The following is a 16,854-nucleotide window of genomic DNA, read 5'->3' as shown; positions in this document are numbered from 1 at the left end:
CTCCATATAAGGATACTTATAAGATACTTCACAAAAACGTATCGGATTTATATAGATACTAATACTCCATATTAGAAAAGTATTGGATTTATATGATACTCCATATAAAGATACTTAGAAGATACTTCACAGAAACGTGTATCCTAGAAAAATATGAAGGTCAAAAAGTGAGACAATGTTGTAAGTAGAGATGTATATGATTAAATTTTAAATATGCAACAGTATAATTGTTTCTTGATGAACCACTTAAAATTATACTTCTTGTGGATGAAGGTAATGAAAAAAATTTAGCTAATCAACATTAGATAAAATTTGTGTTGAGTTCTTTTAACGATGCTTCTCTCAATATCCCAACATATGAAAATATAATATGATATATAAGAAAACTTTTGATTTTTTTTTATTTTGATCACATGTATTACTTTTAAAAAATTGTAACTTTTATCAATGTTGAGCTCAGTTAATCAATGTTTATTTTCTTCAAATATTTTACATACATATAAGTTTTAGTATAATATTTTTGTTAACGTATCTTAACTGTATCGTATCCTAAATTTAAAAAAATTCGAGTATCCGTGTGCCCATATCGTATCGTACCGGCACCCATATCATTATCCGGGCTTCATAGCATAAAACCATTTCTTAAAAGTACTCGTTTACTCACTTTAGAATGGAATATAAGTAAAACTGGTAGTTGAAAAGTTGATGTATATAAACAAAATTTAACCGCATACATCAACTTTTTATCACCCTTTTTTCTTGTATTTCATTCAGGTGGAAGTATAAGTTATTTACATAACAAAAGGTAATACAAAGTTAAATTATTTTCATATAAATTGCGCTCATGAGCTACCCTATAAGTTTATGAAAATAAGTTGAATATGTTTATGGACACGTCATAAGCCATTTCTACTAACCCTCTCAAACAATCTTACAAGCACTTGTATTAAAAAATAAATTCAAATAAATCAATCTAAACGGGAAGTATGATCAAATGGAGTGAGTGAAGCATGGGTAGATGCAACTACACTTTCTACCAGAAGTTATGGTTGACATAATCCCTTGAATTATTTAATGTTGAATTTGTTATGTTCTGCTGCAATGCATCACCTTCCAATTCTTTGTAGTCACACAATCACGTATTAGATACAGGCATTTGATCTAGAACGTTTAAATTAACATATGACAGTTCATGATAAATCATGTCTAAACCATAAAATTGATTAATCTAGTCCTGGTATGATTTTGATAGGTAATTACATTGATTGCCTTAATACCAGAAATCCAAATCCTCTACCATTTGGGATTGTGACAACCCATTCATGTGAGAGTATTTTTTTTTTAATGAGAGGCCTTTCATGTGAAAGTTAAATATATTTTTTTTGTTTAGAGTGCGTTTTTTTCAGCTTTAAAAAATGGATTTTTGGTTAAAAAAATCTATATTTTTTTTAAAGATTTAAAAAAAAAATCTGAAGTTATATTTGTTTGTTTGCTGTAATAAAAATTATTTTATTAAGATTTGAAGTTCTTACACTTAGGGATGGCAATGGGTACCCTATGGGTAAGGTACTACAGTGCCATTCTCCATACCCGCGTTTGTAAAAAATACACGTATCCGAACCCGTACCCTCGTAGGCAACAACTTTAGTGCCCTTCCACATTCTCTATGGGTATCTTAGTGTTCATACCTGCACCCACTACCCGCACTTTAACTACGAGAAGACAATAAAAATATCACAATGGAAATAAAACTATGGTTCAAAAATTTCAAATCAACTCATAAAAAAGTATGAATCGTAGCATTTAACAAAATAAAAAACATCCAAAATATCCTTCAAAAATTGCATACTGCAGAAGGCATCGGTTATTGTACTAATTAGATTTTAGGTTTAGGCTTAGGCATAGGATTAAATAGCTAAATTAATTAATTAATTATACACAAAAAATAAATAAATTATTTATCATATTATATAGATATGATATGCGGGTAGCAGTGCTGGGCAGTATAGTACCCTTATATGTACCCATACCCATTTAAATTTGCGGGTAATACCCAGACCCAAACCCATACCCATGAAAGCGGGGTTTTACTCTACCCATTGTGGGTATTTTTTACGGATACCCATCGAGCTTGGGTCCAATTGCCATCCCTTTGAGTTCCTTTATTAGAAAATATAGATTTATGAATAACTTTTCATTTTGAGAATAAAAAACATTTTTTCTTTCAAATCTGAAACAAATAATATAAAGATAAAAAAAAAATATCTTTTAGTCGAAAAATAGATTTTTTTTTTTTTTTGTAAATCCCAAACAAACCGCCCTTGATTTTTTATCTCGTATTTTGTCTAATTCATGACTTTAGTTTCTTCATTTCTATATTCATTCATAATCTTTGCTCTCTTGATTTTAAAATGCAGTCAGTTTCTCCACTTATATATTTCATTTGATAGAAATAAACGATATTTATTCATTCGAATTGATATATTATATTGATACAATATAAGTTCAAAGCTGTTTAAATGAAAATGATGAATATACGAACAAACTCACAAAATTCATGTTAATAGCATAAAACGACATATTATTTATGCCTATCAGCTGTTGCGCCTAGCATCTGGAGGAAAAATGTCCCGCTTAAAGTTTTGGTGTTTGCTTGGCGGCTTCTCCGTGATAGATTGCATACGAAGGAAAATTTATTGATCATTCAGGAAGATGCTCGGTGTGCATCTCTGGTTGTGGGATGATTGAATCGGTGGATCTCAGTGTGCATCTCTGATCTGAGATTGCATACTTATTCTTGCATTGTGATGTTTTTTATCAGGTTTGGCAGTTGGTTCATCTCTGGTTAGGCATTTCCTCAATTAACCCTTTAATCATCTCAGATCATTATCTTCAGTTCAGTATTTCCTCAGGTATCGCTAAATCCCGGTGCTCCTTTATGTATTTAATCTGGTTTGCAAGCTCTTGGGTAATTTGAAAGGAAAGGAACACTAGAATCTTCCGTGCAAAAGAAAGCACTTCATTTCAGTTTTTGGAAAATATCAAGCTACTTTCCTTCTCTTGGTTTAAATCTTATTCTGTTACATTTTATTATAGTTTTATGATTGGTGCCAAAACCCCTTTAATTGTTTGGGTGTTGGTTAATCGTTTTGTTGTCAGTATCATTTACGATAAACTTTGTTGTAATTATTGATTATCTCTTCAGCACACCTTATACTGGAGAGATAGTCTTATAATTTTAATATATTCTATTTTAACTTCTTAAAATAAATTACTCTTATAAAAATTATGGGACCAAAACTTTATCTATATATGGAGGACCAATGTTGCAAGGGCATTTAAATAAGTAGAAAGAAAGTGTATTAAAACTATTACTTTTATGACTGTGCGTATCAAAAAGATAGGAGGAGGAGAACAACTGCCTATACCAATACTTGGAGGAGAACAACCGCCTATACCAATACTTAGCCTTGGAGAAAAGTAAAGAACCGACTTGTATTTTAGAGTTGTTAGACCATTCTCAATGATGAGGTCTTGATCATTTAAGATTGAGTATTTAATAAATATTCATTGGAAGAAAAACTTTGGAGGTTCTATAAGATCTAAGGTCTTACTTAAGATTCTTATTCTTAAGTGGGATGGATCCACATCTTTTTAATATTAAAAAATTGAGATGTAATGATATAAGTTTATTGATTGTTGATTTGTGGATCTCATTTAAGAAATTTGTGTCGAATGTAGGTTTAGAGAGATTGAATGCTTGTTAGATACAACTATTAAAAAATTATAAAAAAGTGATGTATATATGTAGGATCCATTTAAGTATTAAAAATGGAGATATCGACTGAAGTTAGAATTGGTAACATGCTTAAAGATTCATTTTCGTAAAACAATGTGCTTTAGAATCTTTTTTTTTATATAAAGATTCATAATATGAGTTTGATTTCGTAAGCCTCGGAGCAACAAAGTCCACTCATTATTTGAGTCAAAGAAAAAAAGGTTCTCACATTATTTTCATGTGTCACCGCCAATGAATAAGTAGAATCTAGAAACAATGAATAAAGAAAGTAAATAAAATGTTAACAATAACAAAAACCAATTCCACTACATCATTCAAGAAGATTGGTCAAGCACTTATCTATCTATTATAAGTAAATAGATGGGTAAGAGGAAAACATGTAAATGTAAATTTTGACTTAGGTTTTTTTCATTTATGAGATTGAAAATTGAGGCTTTTACTATGAAATAAATAACCCTCTAAATCGCTTCAAAAGTGTTCAAACCTGTTATAAAAATCAATGTATTTTTATACCATTTATGTTTGAACTTTTGGCTTCCTAACACCAAAGATGTGGATCTTTTACAAAGAGTTCAAATGAACATGCATATCAGTGTTGTGTTTCCCAGGTTTATGGATATAGTTTTCAATATGATTGATTTTTGTCATCCATAAAGTGTTAGTGGTGTGTTGTAGGGCTGGACAAAATATCCAAATCCGCCCGAATCCGTGCAAACCGGCCCATAAAAAACCAAAGCGGGCGGATTGAGTCGGTTGGCGGGTCACACGGGTAGAAAAAAACGGATTAAGGTGGATACAAGTGGATCGGTTCGGATGCCAATATTTAGACCATCGGTGCCCACACCCGTCCGATTATATGTAGTAGTACAATGCTTACAGCCTTAATCGTTGATTCACAGGGTATATGGTTCAGTGCACTAATCAATGCTATACTAGAAACTAAAAATAAGAGAAATTTAATACTCTATAAATTTTAATTATTAGAGCAGTTGACTAGCTGTTATCTACTCTACCTATACATATTATAATTAAATAAAATTAAAATGAAACGGTTCCACTTTAATACATTAAATTATTTCTTTTTATAATTTTTTTGTCCCATTGAGATAACATATCCTCACACTCTCTCTTCCTTCTTCAAGTTTTAAGTTCTTTTTATCACTTTTCTTTATGTTATATGTTTCTCTTCCTTTCCAATTTTTATAGATCTCTCAGTTCTCAGTTTGAAATGGTTGTTTAGATACCAATTTGATGCTGCTTCAGCATGAAAGCTATGAGCATATGTTGAAACTGCAACGGATATGTTACCATCATAGTTGCAACCGCTCTGATGCGGCGGTTCCAAGCTCTTTGAATCTGAATAGTGACTCTCCTTTTTCTTTTTTTCCTTCTTCTTCTACACCCGTATGTAACCACCCGACCCACCCGCTAACCGTTCAACCCGTCATCCGACAAATCCGATCATTGCACTGGACGGAAATGGGTTGTTATTTGTCAACCGTGGATTCGATCGGATTGACGTTTTCGGACCGTCATCATCCGAAACCGCCCGTTTTCGTCAATCCGATCGAATCCGCGGTTGACAAATAACAACCCATTTCCGTCCAGTGCAATGATCGGATTTGTCGGATGACGGGTTGAACGGTTAGCGGGTGGGTCGGGTGGTTACATACGGGTGTAGAAGAAGAAGGAAAAAAAGAAAAAGGAGAGTCACTATTCAGATTCAAAGAGCTTGGAACCGCCGCATCAGAGCGGTTGCAACTATGATGGTAACATATCCGTTGCAGTTTCAACATATGCTCATAGCTTTCATGCTGAAGCAGCATCAAATTGGTATCTAAACAACCATTTCAAACTGAGAACTGAGAGATCTATAAAAATTGGAAAGGAAGAGAAACATATAACATAAAGAAAAGTGATAAAAAGAACTTAAAACTTGAAGAAGGAAGAGAGAGTGTGAGGATATGTTATCTCAATGGGACAAAAAAATTATAAAAAGAAATAATTTAATGTATTAAAGTGGAACCGTTTCATTTTAATTTTATTTAATTATAATATGTATAGGTAGAGTAGATAACAGCTAGTCAACTGCTCTAATAATTAAAATTTATAGAATATTAAATTTCTCTTATTTTTAGTTTCTAGTATAGCATTGATTAGTGCACTGAACCATATACCCTGTGAATCAACGATTAAGGCTGTAAGCATTGTACTACTACATATAATCGGACGGGTGTGGGCACCGATGGTCTAAATATTGGCATCCGAACCGATCCACTTGTATCCACCTTAATCCGTTTTTTTCTACCCGTGTGACCCGCCAACCGACTCAATCCGCCCGCTTCGATTTTTTATGGGCCGGTTTGCACGGATTCGGGTGGATTTGGATATTTTGTCCAGCCCTATTAGAAGGTGTCAATTTGAATGTTGATATCTATACTAATAAGGGAAAAAAAGTGCTGCCTTAGCCCTGAAGTACAAAAAGGATGCTGCCTTAAATGGCACTATAGGATAAGATGCTTTATTTATATGCACTTCACCCAAGTCAAGTCAGATAGAAAATCTTTTTCTCAAAGCACAGTCCTCCAATTTTTCTCTATCTTACTTGGCACCATATCTGAACTTCTCTCCCTTACTTGGCATGAAACCATAAGTGTAAACAAAGACGGCACCATATCATTTGCATGTGTCAGCTCATTAATCCAACGCCAAGTATAAAATATAGGCTTATCTTTGGGTACAATGTATACGCTTATACGAGTGTACACCGCGTAGAGAAAGTGTAGTGTGATAAATATGATAAAAGAGATATAAGGTAAAATTAAATGTTGAATAAATGTAGGAAATATAAAAAAAAATAAAAAAATTGAGGGAAAATGTAGGAAATATAAAATATTAAAATGTTCAAATCTAAATTTAATGGTTTATATAATAACGATGACACTGGTATATTATGTTGCATCGACACTTTTAGTTAAATGTGTTTTTTACTAGTGTTTAACATTTGTTGATGTTGACACAATTGACACGTGTAATTATATTGAGATATGCTATTTTTTTCGAAAATTTATTGTGTTTTTTTTTAAGGAAAAAGTTTATTGTGATGATGTGTTAATGTTCGTATTTGTACCTATTATTCATAGTACCCCTCTTATTTTTTATTTCTTTGTTAAATAGTCTAGTTGTTAGAATTCACCTTTTTTAAGATGGATAAGTGGGTGTATGAGGTTCAAACTCCAACCCCTGCATATAACAATTCATGTTCCTGCCAACTGAACTACGCTCACGGGGATGTACCCCTCTTATTTCTAACCACTCATTCAATGCAATTTTTTTCCTTATCATTGTCTTTCAATCACATCATCAATTTAACACATTTATCATGTAACTATATTTCTTTCTTATTCAAAGTGTATGTACCTTTATAAATATCAAAGGTGGAGCCCTTCGTGGCCTATCCGAAAAATTAAAAAATTAACAATTATAGGTCTATTATGTGAGATTTTAAACAATTTTACGATGTTTTTTGTTTTCGGCACATTCAAATCTATGTAAAGCGGTGTAGTGGCCCATCCAGGAAAAAAAATTAATAAATTATAGATCAATTTTGTGAGATTTTAGACAATTTTTCAACGGTTTTAGATTTCAACGATTTCACAAGTAGTATACATGATTTTTGTCGTGTCTATGTTTGGCTGGTTAGCAAATGTCTAAGGACCTTCTAATTTATAGAGGGTTCCAAACCTCTCTTACATTGTCTCTTAAGTAAAACTTATTTCAATTAACATTTGTACCGTAAAAAAAATATTCATAATTTAGTGGCTCATCTCAGCCTTTTTTTCTAGCGTTGCCACCGATAAATATCCACCAAAGATTTTCTATAAAATAAATGCAAACTCAAAAAATAAATTGCCTACCGTACACAAGTAAGTTAATCTTGCATTACGCACAAGTTTATTTATTACTATTAAAATCAAATGACCTATATATCTTTTTTCCTCAAAATATAGGTAACATCACATCTCATTTAATCAAATAATAAGATTTACTATTCTAATAACAAAAACTAGTTTATAACAGCATACGACTTATCTCACTTATGAACCATAAAATTGACCCTAAAAAAATATCTCAAATACCAACACAACACACTATCATAATTGACTACCACCCTTCACATGAATAACCAACCCCACAAACTCATCAAAATCCTCAACCAACCGTTCATCCCCTCTACCACTCTTTTTTTTTTCTTTTCATCATAACTTTTCATGAAATTTAAAATATATAGCACGTGCAGACAAATTTCACCGAAAACCACTCTCAAATAAGCACCATTATTTTTACTCTTTATATATTATCCTCTGTTTTTCTTAACTCAACACCGCTTATACTCTGTTTTTATCCAAATGACCCTGTTTTCTCCGTTATCCTTTTTTCCCTTTCACCACACCACCATTACCAATGCTTCCCTTTTAAGAAAACCAACATTTTCTCACACCCTTTTGACCCTTTTTCACAATATATTTATTAAATCACGTGTTTCAAACACCACCAAAATACACCATCATCTTTTTCTTCATTTTCTTCCTCTGTATCTCTCTGTTTTTCTCTCTTTTCCTAAGAATAATACATAGATGACTGATGTAAATGTTGCTGCATTTGATGAATTTCTCCAAGGATGGATGATTCGTCAAAGAAACTACCTCAATGATCTTCTCTCAGCTCAACAACAGCCTCAAGAGTTGGCTGATTCTGATAGGTTGAATTTGTTAAACAGAGTACTCTGCCACTATGGACAATACTATGAAGAGAAATCAAAGATAGCCCATCAAAATATTCTTCTTCTTTTCTCACCACCATGGTTCAGTTCATTGGAAAAATCTTTTCTCTGGGTGGCAGGGTTCAAACCAGGGTTAACATTTCATCTTGTAAACAAAACTTTAGAGGATTTGTCAGAGGATCAGAGGCAGAGGTTGAGTGAGCTCAAACAAGAGATTAAGATGAAGGAGAGAGAACTAAATGATGAATTGGCTAAGGTTCATGAGAGTATGGCGGCGCCACCGGTTCTTGACAATGTTAGAAGCCATGGAAGAGTGTGTTTGAGTAGGTCATTCATGGCAGAAGAGGGTACAGTTTCTAGTTCATTCAAGGAAACATTGGAGAATTTGGTGACAAATGCTGATGCTTTGAGGACTGAGACAGCTTTGAGAGTTGTGCAGATACTGAAACCAGCTCAGGTTCTCAACTTTTTTGTTGCTGTTGCTGAGCTTCAGCTCAAGGTTAGGTCTTTGGGTTTTGATAAGGATGCTCAGAGGGAAAACCAAGGGTGAATGAATCATGGGAAATTTAAGGTGGTTTGGTTTTCCTTCTGTAATACATAGGGTTTAGCAGTGATGATGTGCATTGATTAGTGTTCATTCAGGTTTTCTATCCCTAATGATGTTTCCTTGATGAGCAAGATCAGGCCATGCAATGCATCCTTCATCTGGAAGCTACAATATGACAAAGAGTGACAGCCAGACCAGGATCTGTACTCAAATAGCTGCCTCTGATTTAATTACTTATTATTGTTATTATTATATTATATATATTATATATTATATTTACCATAGTAGATTTTTTTTCTTGTGATATTAAGACATGTTTGTGAGTGAAGAATAACTTAGATGCATAAGATGTGGAACCTTAAAAAAAAAAATCACATTTTCAATTTCCCATGCACTTGGACATTTGCAATTTTGCATCATAACAGGTGTAATTTTTATACTTTCCTCAACACAAGGTTCATTCTTCACTCAGAGAGGGCAAGAGAATGCAGAAATCTCACACATTGAAAGTGAAGAGATTATATAAAGTGGAAAACAGGTGATAAAGCAGCTTGTTCTTCATAGCATTCACCAAGAAAAGGAAAAGAGGAGATGTAGACTTCAAGAATATGCAATAAAAATTATTTTTATTTCACTGCATTGTAATCTACTCAACATTTTATTGAATGCTTCTGTTTTACCAGTACTTATTAATTACAAAAATATGAACCAATGGAATACAATAGTGTCTGTAGAGGAACACTTTTACACTTTCACATTCTACTTCTTTGAGTAGCTGGCTTAAAGCTGGCAAAACCAGTAACTTCTCTTCCTGTGACCAAAGTATTGATTTCATACGTGCCTTCGTAGGTGTAGATAGGTTCTAAGTCACAGAATGCCTGCACAATTAGAGAAGAAAAACACAAAAGATGTCAGAAAACAAAATGTCCATAATTGGAACAATTAACCTTCCCAATGTGAACAAAAATGAAATACAAAACTGTGGTTGAATATTGTAAATCCAATTCAATTTAATAATAGACTACCAATTTGATCACTTGTAAACTAAATAAATCAGACACATTGATACTGGTAACAATTTGAGACATATTGATATTTGATATTGGTAATAATTTGAGAAAATGAAGTTAAAGGACCAGTGTAATTTTTCCATTTAATTGTATTCTACAAAAGCCTTCACCAACAAATCACGTCCAAGTAGTTAGCATGAGGCAAGGTTCATAGGTCTTGGACAGTTTGAATGAATATGTAAAAATCATTACGACACAATTGGGCCCACATTTCCATCCTTATCTAAAAACCACATTTATTGTTATCATAACTTTCATAGGGAAATCTATCACCATCACCATCCACTCATTTTAATAAATTCCATTCTTGGACCTTGGGAGTTTTTTGATGGTGAGGGCTTTGGTAACATAGCATCTTACTAAAAACAATTATAAATTATTCCAATTTAATCTATAAATCAGTTTAGAGCTGAACAAAAGTAAACATTAAATAAGGAATTAGACATGATGACCTTAGCCACTAGAAAATCAGCCAAAATTCCATTGCCACCAAGCAATTCTCGCCCCAAAGCAGCTGTTTCTCTTGCCCTCAAGGTGATCCATGACTGAAAAAATATTGACAATTTATTATCAGTTACCTACCACAGTTGAATTGAGTGAAATTTAAGTATAACAACAAAGTAGACAACCAAGAATTTTTAAAACTAGGTAGGTGGTCATGTCCCTTTTTGAAGGGCAGGGTGAATACAATGTTGTCAAATGGAAATTGCAAAGAATACCACTACACTATAGTGCTCCTATAGCCGTAGTTTAATAACACTTTGTACTAAATCGCCTACGCAAAACAATAGTAGTTTGTCCAAATTATGCTACAATATGGCACTATAGCCTCTATTTGACAACACTGTTTACTACTAATTACCTTTCCCAAGCTAGCATGACCTGGGGTCATTTTACCACTTTCATACAACTTGCATAGACGCCAACCAACAAGAATCATCGCTTGAACGTTACTGAGCATTTGAACAAGTTTCTGTTGGTTGATTTGGAAAGCTGCTAATGGTGCTCCAAATTGTTTCCTCTCCTTTAGGTACCTTTAAATCACATACAGATCAGAATTATATGCAATGAAAACTTTGATTTAAGTGATATATAAGCATGCCTTTTATTTAATGACAAATGTTTTAGAAACCAAATTGAACCAGAGTGTTAAAACGTGAACCGACATTGTCTACGGCTCATTGATTTCAGCGGTTTGAACAGTTTAAAGCAGCTGAACCATGATCCAAAGTCTCACCAGTTCGATTTCCGGTTTGGTTTTTAAAACATTGTATTTAGCTAGCAAAGAACATACCTGTGACACATATCATAGATGCCCATTGATATACCAATAGGTTGCCAAGCAACCATCACACGCGAAACAGCAAGTACCTATTTAGAGATAGCAAAAACAAATGTGACATAAAAATTACAGAAAAAATACAAAATTACAACAACTGTGTTGATTCAAATCTCACTAGTCAGCAGTACATATCAAAAACTAAACAATGTATCTAATCTCTAATGCTTCAGAGAGAAGGAAAAAAAATATTAGGATGTTTTTGTTTTCAAAAAAAGATGTGACAATATTAACAAATAAAATGTCCCCTAAAGGAAAAACAGGTAAACGCAAATGTAACATGCATTAGAGTGGCATATTCAACAGGTTGAACCAGCATTAGCCTTCTAGTGCACCAGCAATAAGAGAATGGCCATAGAACCAGACAAATGCTGATCTTATTCATAACCTAAAACATGCAGAATACTACAACGGCACAGCAACTGGTCCAAAAAGAGGATGCGTGTACTAGGGATTGGTAAATGTTTTACTACTTCATCAAGTAATACAAATTATATGAATCAGACTTATAATTGTAATGGTCATTTGTTATTGTACTGATGAAACCACACGGTGATTATTTTAATAACGGCAGAAAAACATCACAATTCCACATAAATGTTACCTTGTTTGTATCCTGAAAAGAATTGACTCCTTCTATTCTGTCCTCATCAGGGACAAAAACTTTCCTCATAACAATGTCTCCATTTTGTACGATTCTAAGTCCAATTTTATTTTCTATTTTTGTGACAGTTAAACCAGGTGCATCCTTTTTTACGATATACCTGAAATAATATGCATACAAGAAAAATGTAAATAAATTAGTAATTGTGATGTGAAGCAGGACATAAAGGCATCAACAAAATATAAAGCTTAGTAGAAATGCATAAGCAAGGAAATCAAATATTCTAAGGGCCTATTCAGTTCTTAACTAATAATTACCCAGGTATAGGCATGTTTATATATAAGGATTTAACAATGACAAGACTAACTAATCATATCACAATATCACATACCCGTTTATTTGATTTGTTGAGGTATTCCTTGCGAAGATAACCAACAAATCAGCAAATGTACTGTTTCCTATCCACCGCTTTTGGCCCTCAAGGATCCAACCACCTTCCACCTGATATTTACAAAGCAAAGCAAAACTATATTATTGAACATTTGAACAATTGAGCATAGTGAAATATGTTTCATTAGAAAGACAAATAAGTCAAAAAGAATTGAATGGCAAATAAAAGACACTGAACTTTAGTTGCTGTGGTCTTCAAAGCACTTGCATCACTTCCATAGTCAGGTTCAGTCAAGGCCTAATAAAGAAACAACCTCTTTGAGAAGTGGTAACTTCAGAAAAATTAAACAAAACTTCAAAATCCAAGGAAAACAACCAACCCAACATGCTATAGTTTTTAGCTGTGCCAACGACGGTAGATACTTTTGCTTCTGAGCTTCAGACCCACACAATGCTATACTTGGTGGTCAATCAAAAATATAAAATATCAGGAGCTATGAAAATTATTAGCAAATCAATTACCATTTTAACAAAGATAAATATTACCTATAGTGAGCATTGCCAAGGATGAATGGACCAAAATGAAAGTTGAACAACTTGCATCAACTCTAGCAACTTCTGCTGTAGCAATAGCACTTCCAGTTACGGAAAGACCAGGACAACCATAACCCTGAGAATCAATCACAACTAGCTAAAAACTCTGAACTTTCTAAGACCTGACTAGGACAAAATATAAGGGAAATATGTAAATAGAGAACCTTGATTGTGCCACCAGCGATACCCAGTTCACCAAGCTTTGGAATAGCATGAAATGGGAATTCGGCTTTCTCCCAATACTGTTAAAAAAGCATGAGATCAAGTTTAGGAGAGGTAACATCATTACAGAATCTTCAATGTATTATATATACTAATAACCTTCACTCTTCCTCCAAAAAGATACAAACATCAAAAAACATATAATTAACTTCAATTTGATTACATTAATCAAATTGGTCTTTCAAATTGTCAACACAGACATGTATAAATATACAATCAGGAACCTTGAAGATGCTACCTGTGTTGTTCTAAATCCCAAAAACTTATGTATATACAACTTGGTTAATGAAGGGATGAACTTGCTAGCACATTGACAAATTTGAGGACCAAATCAGTATGTCAAAACAGATATTTTTTGAAACCAAACCAATACAAGTTGCATCTTCACTAAATTTTATATTTACTCTAGGAGGACTAACAAAGATATTTGCATTGAATACTTTAAAAAAGCAAAAAGAAAAGGAGCTTGCCTGGGTCATTATGGGAGCAATATTTTTTTCCATACACTCTCTCACTTTCATCCTAATGGCCTGCTCCTCCGGTTTCAACAAGTCATCGAATTGAAAATAATCTGAAGCTGCACTTTGCAACAATCATCACAAATACAAAATGCAAGTCAACCCTCCAAACCCAAGCATGTCTTGCTCATATTTTATACTCCAGAATCATGTAACATTAAGCACATAAGAAGATTAACAGTATAAGATCAAAGTGTATATTTGTCGAAAATTCAGAGTTACATACATACACACATATATCAGAATTTGACTTCTCTAAATGAAGCTTTAATTTTCGGATTTTATAGTATCAACTAACAATGTGTATCTACTAGCATAAGCACATGTGAGACTATTTAAGAGAGGTGATGATATGTTCATAAGATGTTCACAGCTTATTAAGCTCTACATGGTAGTTTATGAAAACAGCTTATAGTTTATATGAAAACAATTTAACTTAATTTATATTTTATCGTAGAAATAACTAATACATAAACCAAGCAATTTGGCTCAAGTGGTTAATGAGCTCCACCAAAGGACGAATCGTTCAGGAGAACTTGAGTTTGATTCCTCGGTGGAACAATTCTTGGCCAGACTATACTTAAATTTTGCTGTAAACGCTTGATTAAGTTGTTCATCCAACCTGGACATAAATGCATGTCCTAGATGTACGGGATATTAATAGGATGGAAATGAATAAAATTTAATCTCAATCTGTATATGTATGAATGAAATAAATATGTAAGTATGTGATTAGGTTGTTACCACAAGGAGGAAAAGTAGATGCTGGAGTTGCTTGTGGAAATGCAAGAGAAACATCAAGTGGTGGCAAATCAAAATATGAAGGCATGTTTCCAATTTTATCTGTCACAATATAAAAACTTTGGTTAAAATTATTATAGATAGAGTAAGCAATAAAAGAATATTAAAAAAGAAATCATAGGATCATATTGCACGGATCAGAGAATCAAACCATAACAGAAAATGAAGATTAGAGAGAGAAAAATACCTTGTGGATTGGAACGAGTCATGGTGGAGGAAGAAGAAGGAAGGTGAAATGAAGCGATTGGGTTGGTTTGTGTTGGGAAGTGTGAAAATGTTGATTATGCAGAAAACAATGATGGGAAGAAAAAGAAAATGGCTACGCAACACTCATGTCGTATATATCTTCCACATCATAAATTAATATATTTATGACAACAACAAATGATTAACTAACAAACATATCTTGTTCTAGTAATTTGGCTTTATTAATCGGTACGGGTCGACCCGAGTATACCGACCAATCCGATGTAAATTTACACATTCATTTTAGATAAAAATGCATCACAAGTAGTTTGGGTGAATATTGTGGGTTGTTACTCGGGTCAATCCGATGCAAATTTATTGTCGATATTTGAACATACTCGACCAAACCGTTGTTACTATTTTTTATTTGGAAAATGGTAACACTACCCTTGGACACTAGATATTTCACGCCAGCGAATGTTTATGTCAGTATTCAACACGATCATATCTATATCTCTTTGAAATCACATTTTATTTATTATTAAATAAAAAGAGGTGTTACAAGTTGTATCAACTGTAATAATATCATTTCGTTCATCTACTTCTACACTTTGCTTTGGTTGTTTCACAAAAAAACAACGATAGAAATATCACATTTCTCGAATTTCCTTCCTTTCGGAACAATAATGGAGACAATATATTGTTCACCATCGACAAAATGACTCCAGGGTCCTTTCTCAAGTTTCCTTTCGCTTTTGCCAATGCAATTTCAACTGGTTTATATCAAAGGAGGATGAGATACAATCCAAATATGAGTTTTGCACGGTTTCTGATGCAGAAGGGTTTTATTGGTAATTTAATAATATTTATTATTTCAGCCTAATTTTCTATAACTTTCTATTTTGTTTTTAATTTGTTATTTTTGGCCTATTGGGGTTTGTTATTTTCCTATTTAAAATCTCATTCAATCTTTTCAAATGTTAAAATCTCATGATATCCGTTAAAATCTATATTATAAATCCATTGAAATCAAATGTTCAAAATCCTGATTGTAAAAAGTCATTAAAAAAAGTCTTTCAAAATCCAAAAAAAAAAACAATAAGATCTCACAAAATCTTTTAAAATCTTCGTAATTTTGTTTCCTTGTGCTAGAAAACACAAACAAACAAACAAACAAACACAATTAAACAAACACAAACACAATTAGACAATCTTAGGGTTCCTTGCACCCGAAGCTTTCCAACCATGTCCCAAAAGCGTTCAGTTTCTTTGATCGAGAGTTCATCATGCTCTACTCACCGCCCTGTTTCATCGACCCTGCACCGCCGCGATTCATCGAATCGCCACTCTCTCACACATCGTCGCTGCGATTCTACCCCTCGGCAGAATCAATAAGATTGGAATCATCGTTTCTTGGTTGACAAAAATCGATCGCTCATGTTAACAATGCATAAAATCCTTAATCGATTGTATAGATGCCAAACTATATGTTAGTAATGATGTTAACCGATTATTTACGAGATAAAACATGTTAGTTAGATCACTATAACTGACTAGGGTTTGATTTATGGAAACTAATTTATAGGGCATTAGAAATCGTATGGAGTTGAAAGTCACAAATTTGTGTGGGTGTTGTAGAAATCAATTTTTAGATCGGAACCTAATAAGTCTTAGTAATTAATGAATGACGAATACTTAGGTATAATATTTAATTATATGTATTTGTTGCAATTCATTAATAACCAGATAATAAAAAATGGTGTTGTTTGATGTTTTTTTTTTTTTTTTGAAACGGCAAATATTATTCATCGTCGAGAGGGTGTGAGAAATGTAACGCTCTTATTTCTATTTAAGCAATTAAACATGCGAATAATACATTTATTCAAGAAATAGAGATTACGTCTTATTCAAAATTCAAAAACCGATAGACATGTACATGAACTTCGACAGTCGCAGCGGAATATAAATCAGAGTGATCAATATATACATGCCATGAGCAAA

General features: G+C 33.0%; 2 protein-coding genes across 2 annotated transcripts; one reads left to right on the top strand and one right to left on the bottom strand.

The window, feature by feature from the left end:
• Window positions 1-7,898: 7,898 nt before the first annotated feature.
• Window positions 7,899-9,873, top strand: LOC25498771 (protein RESPONSE TO ABA AND SALT 1). Its single transcript, XM_013593708.3, has one exon. The coding sequence runs from the start codon at window positions 8,437-8,439 to the stop codon at window positions 9,130-9,132; it is 696 nt and encodes a 231-aa protein (XP_013449162.1). The 5' UTR covers window positions 7,899-8,436; the 3' UTR covers window positions 9,133-9,873.
• On the bottom strand, window positions 9,753-15,035 carry LOC25498770 (acyl-coenzyme A oxidase 4, peroxisomal). The gene is made up of 13 exons (XM_013593707.3): window positions 14,855-15,035; window positions 14,611-14,709; window positions 13,819-13,925; window positions 13,291-13,368; window positions 13,079-13,202; window positions 12,913-12,986; window positions 12,771-12,830; window positions 12,534-12,643; window positions 12,143-12,302; window positions 11,494-11,570; window positions 11,062-11,233; window positions 10,652-10,744; window positions 9,753-10,007 (listed from the first exon to the last, which is right to left on the bottom strand). The coding sequence occupies exons 1-13, from the start codon at window positions 14,874-14,876 to the stop codon at window positions 9,882-9,884; spliced, it is 1,302 nt and encodes a 433-aa protein (XP_013449161.1). The 5' UTR covers window positions 14,877-15,035; the 3' UTR covers window positions 9,753-9,881.
• Window positions 15,036-16,854: the final 1,819 nt, after the last annotated feature.

This window comes from Medicago truncatula, chromosome 7, assembly GCF_003473485.1.
Source record: "Medicago truncatula cultivar Jemalong A17 chromosome 7, MtrunA17r5.0-ANR, whole genome shotgun sequence".
Taxonomy (NCBI): Eukaryota; Viridiplantae; Streptophyta; class Magnoliopsida; order Fabales; family Fabaceae; genus Medicago; species Medicago truncatula.
The sequence above is the reverse complement of the archived record's forward strand: the minus strand, read 5'-3'. Positions and strand labels throughout refer to the sequence as shown.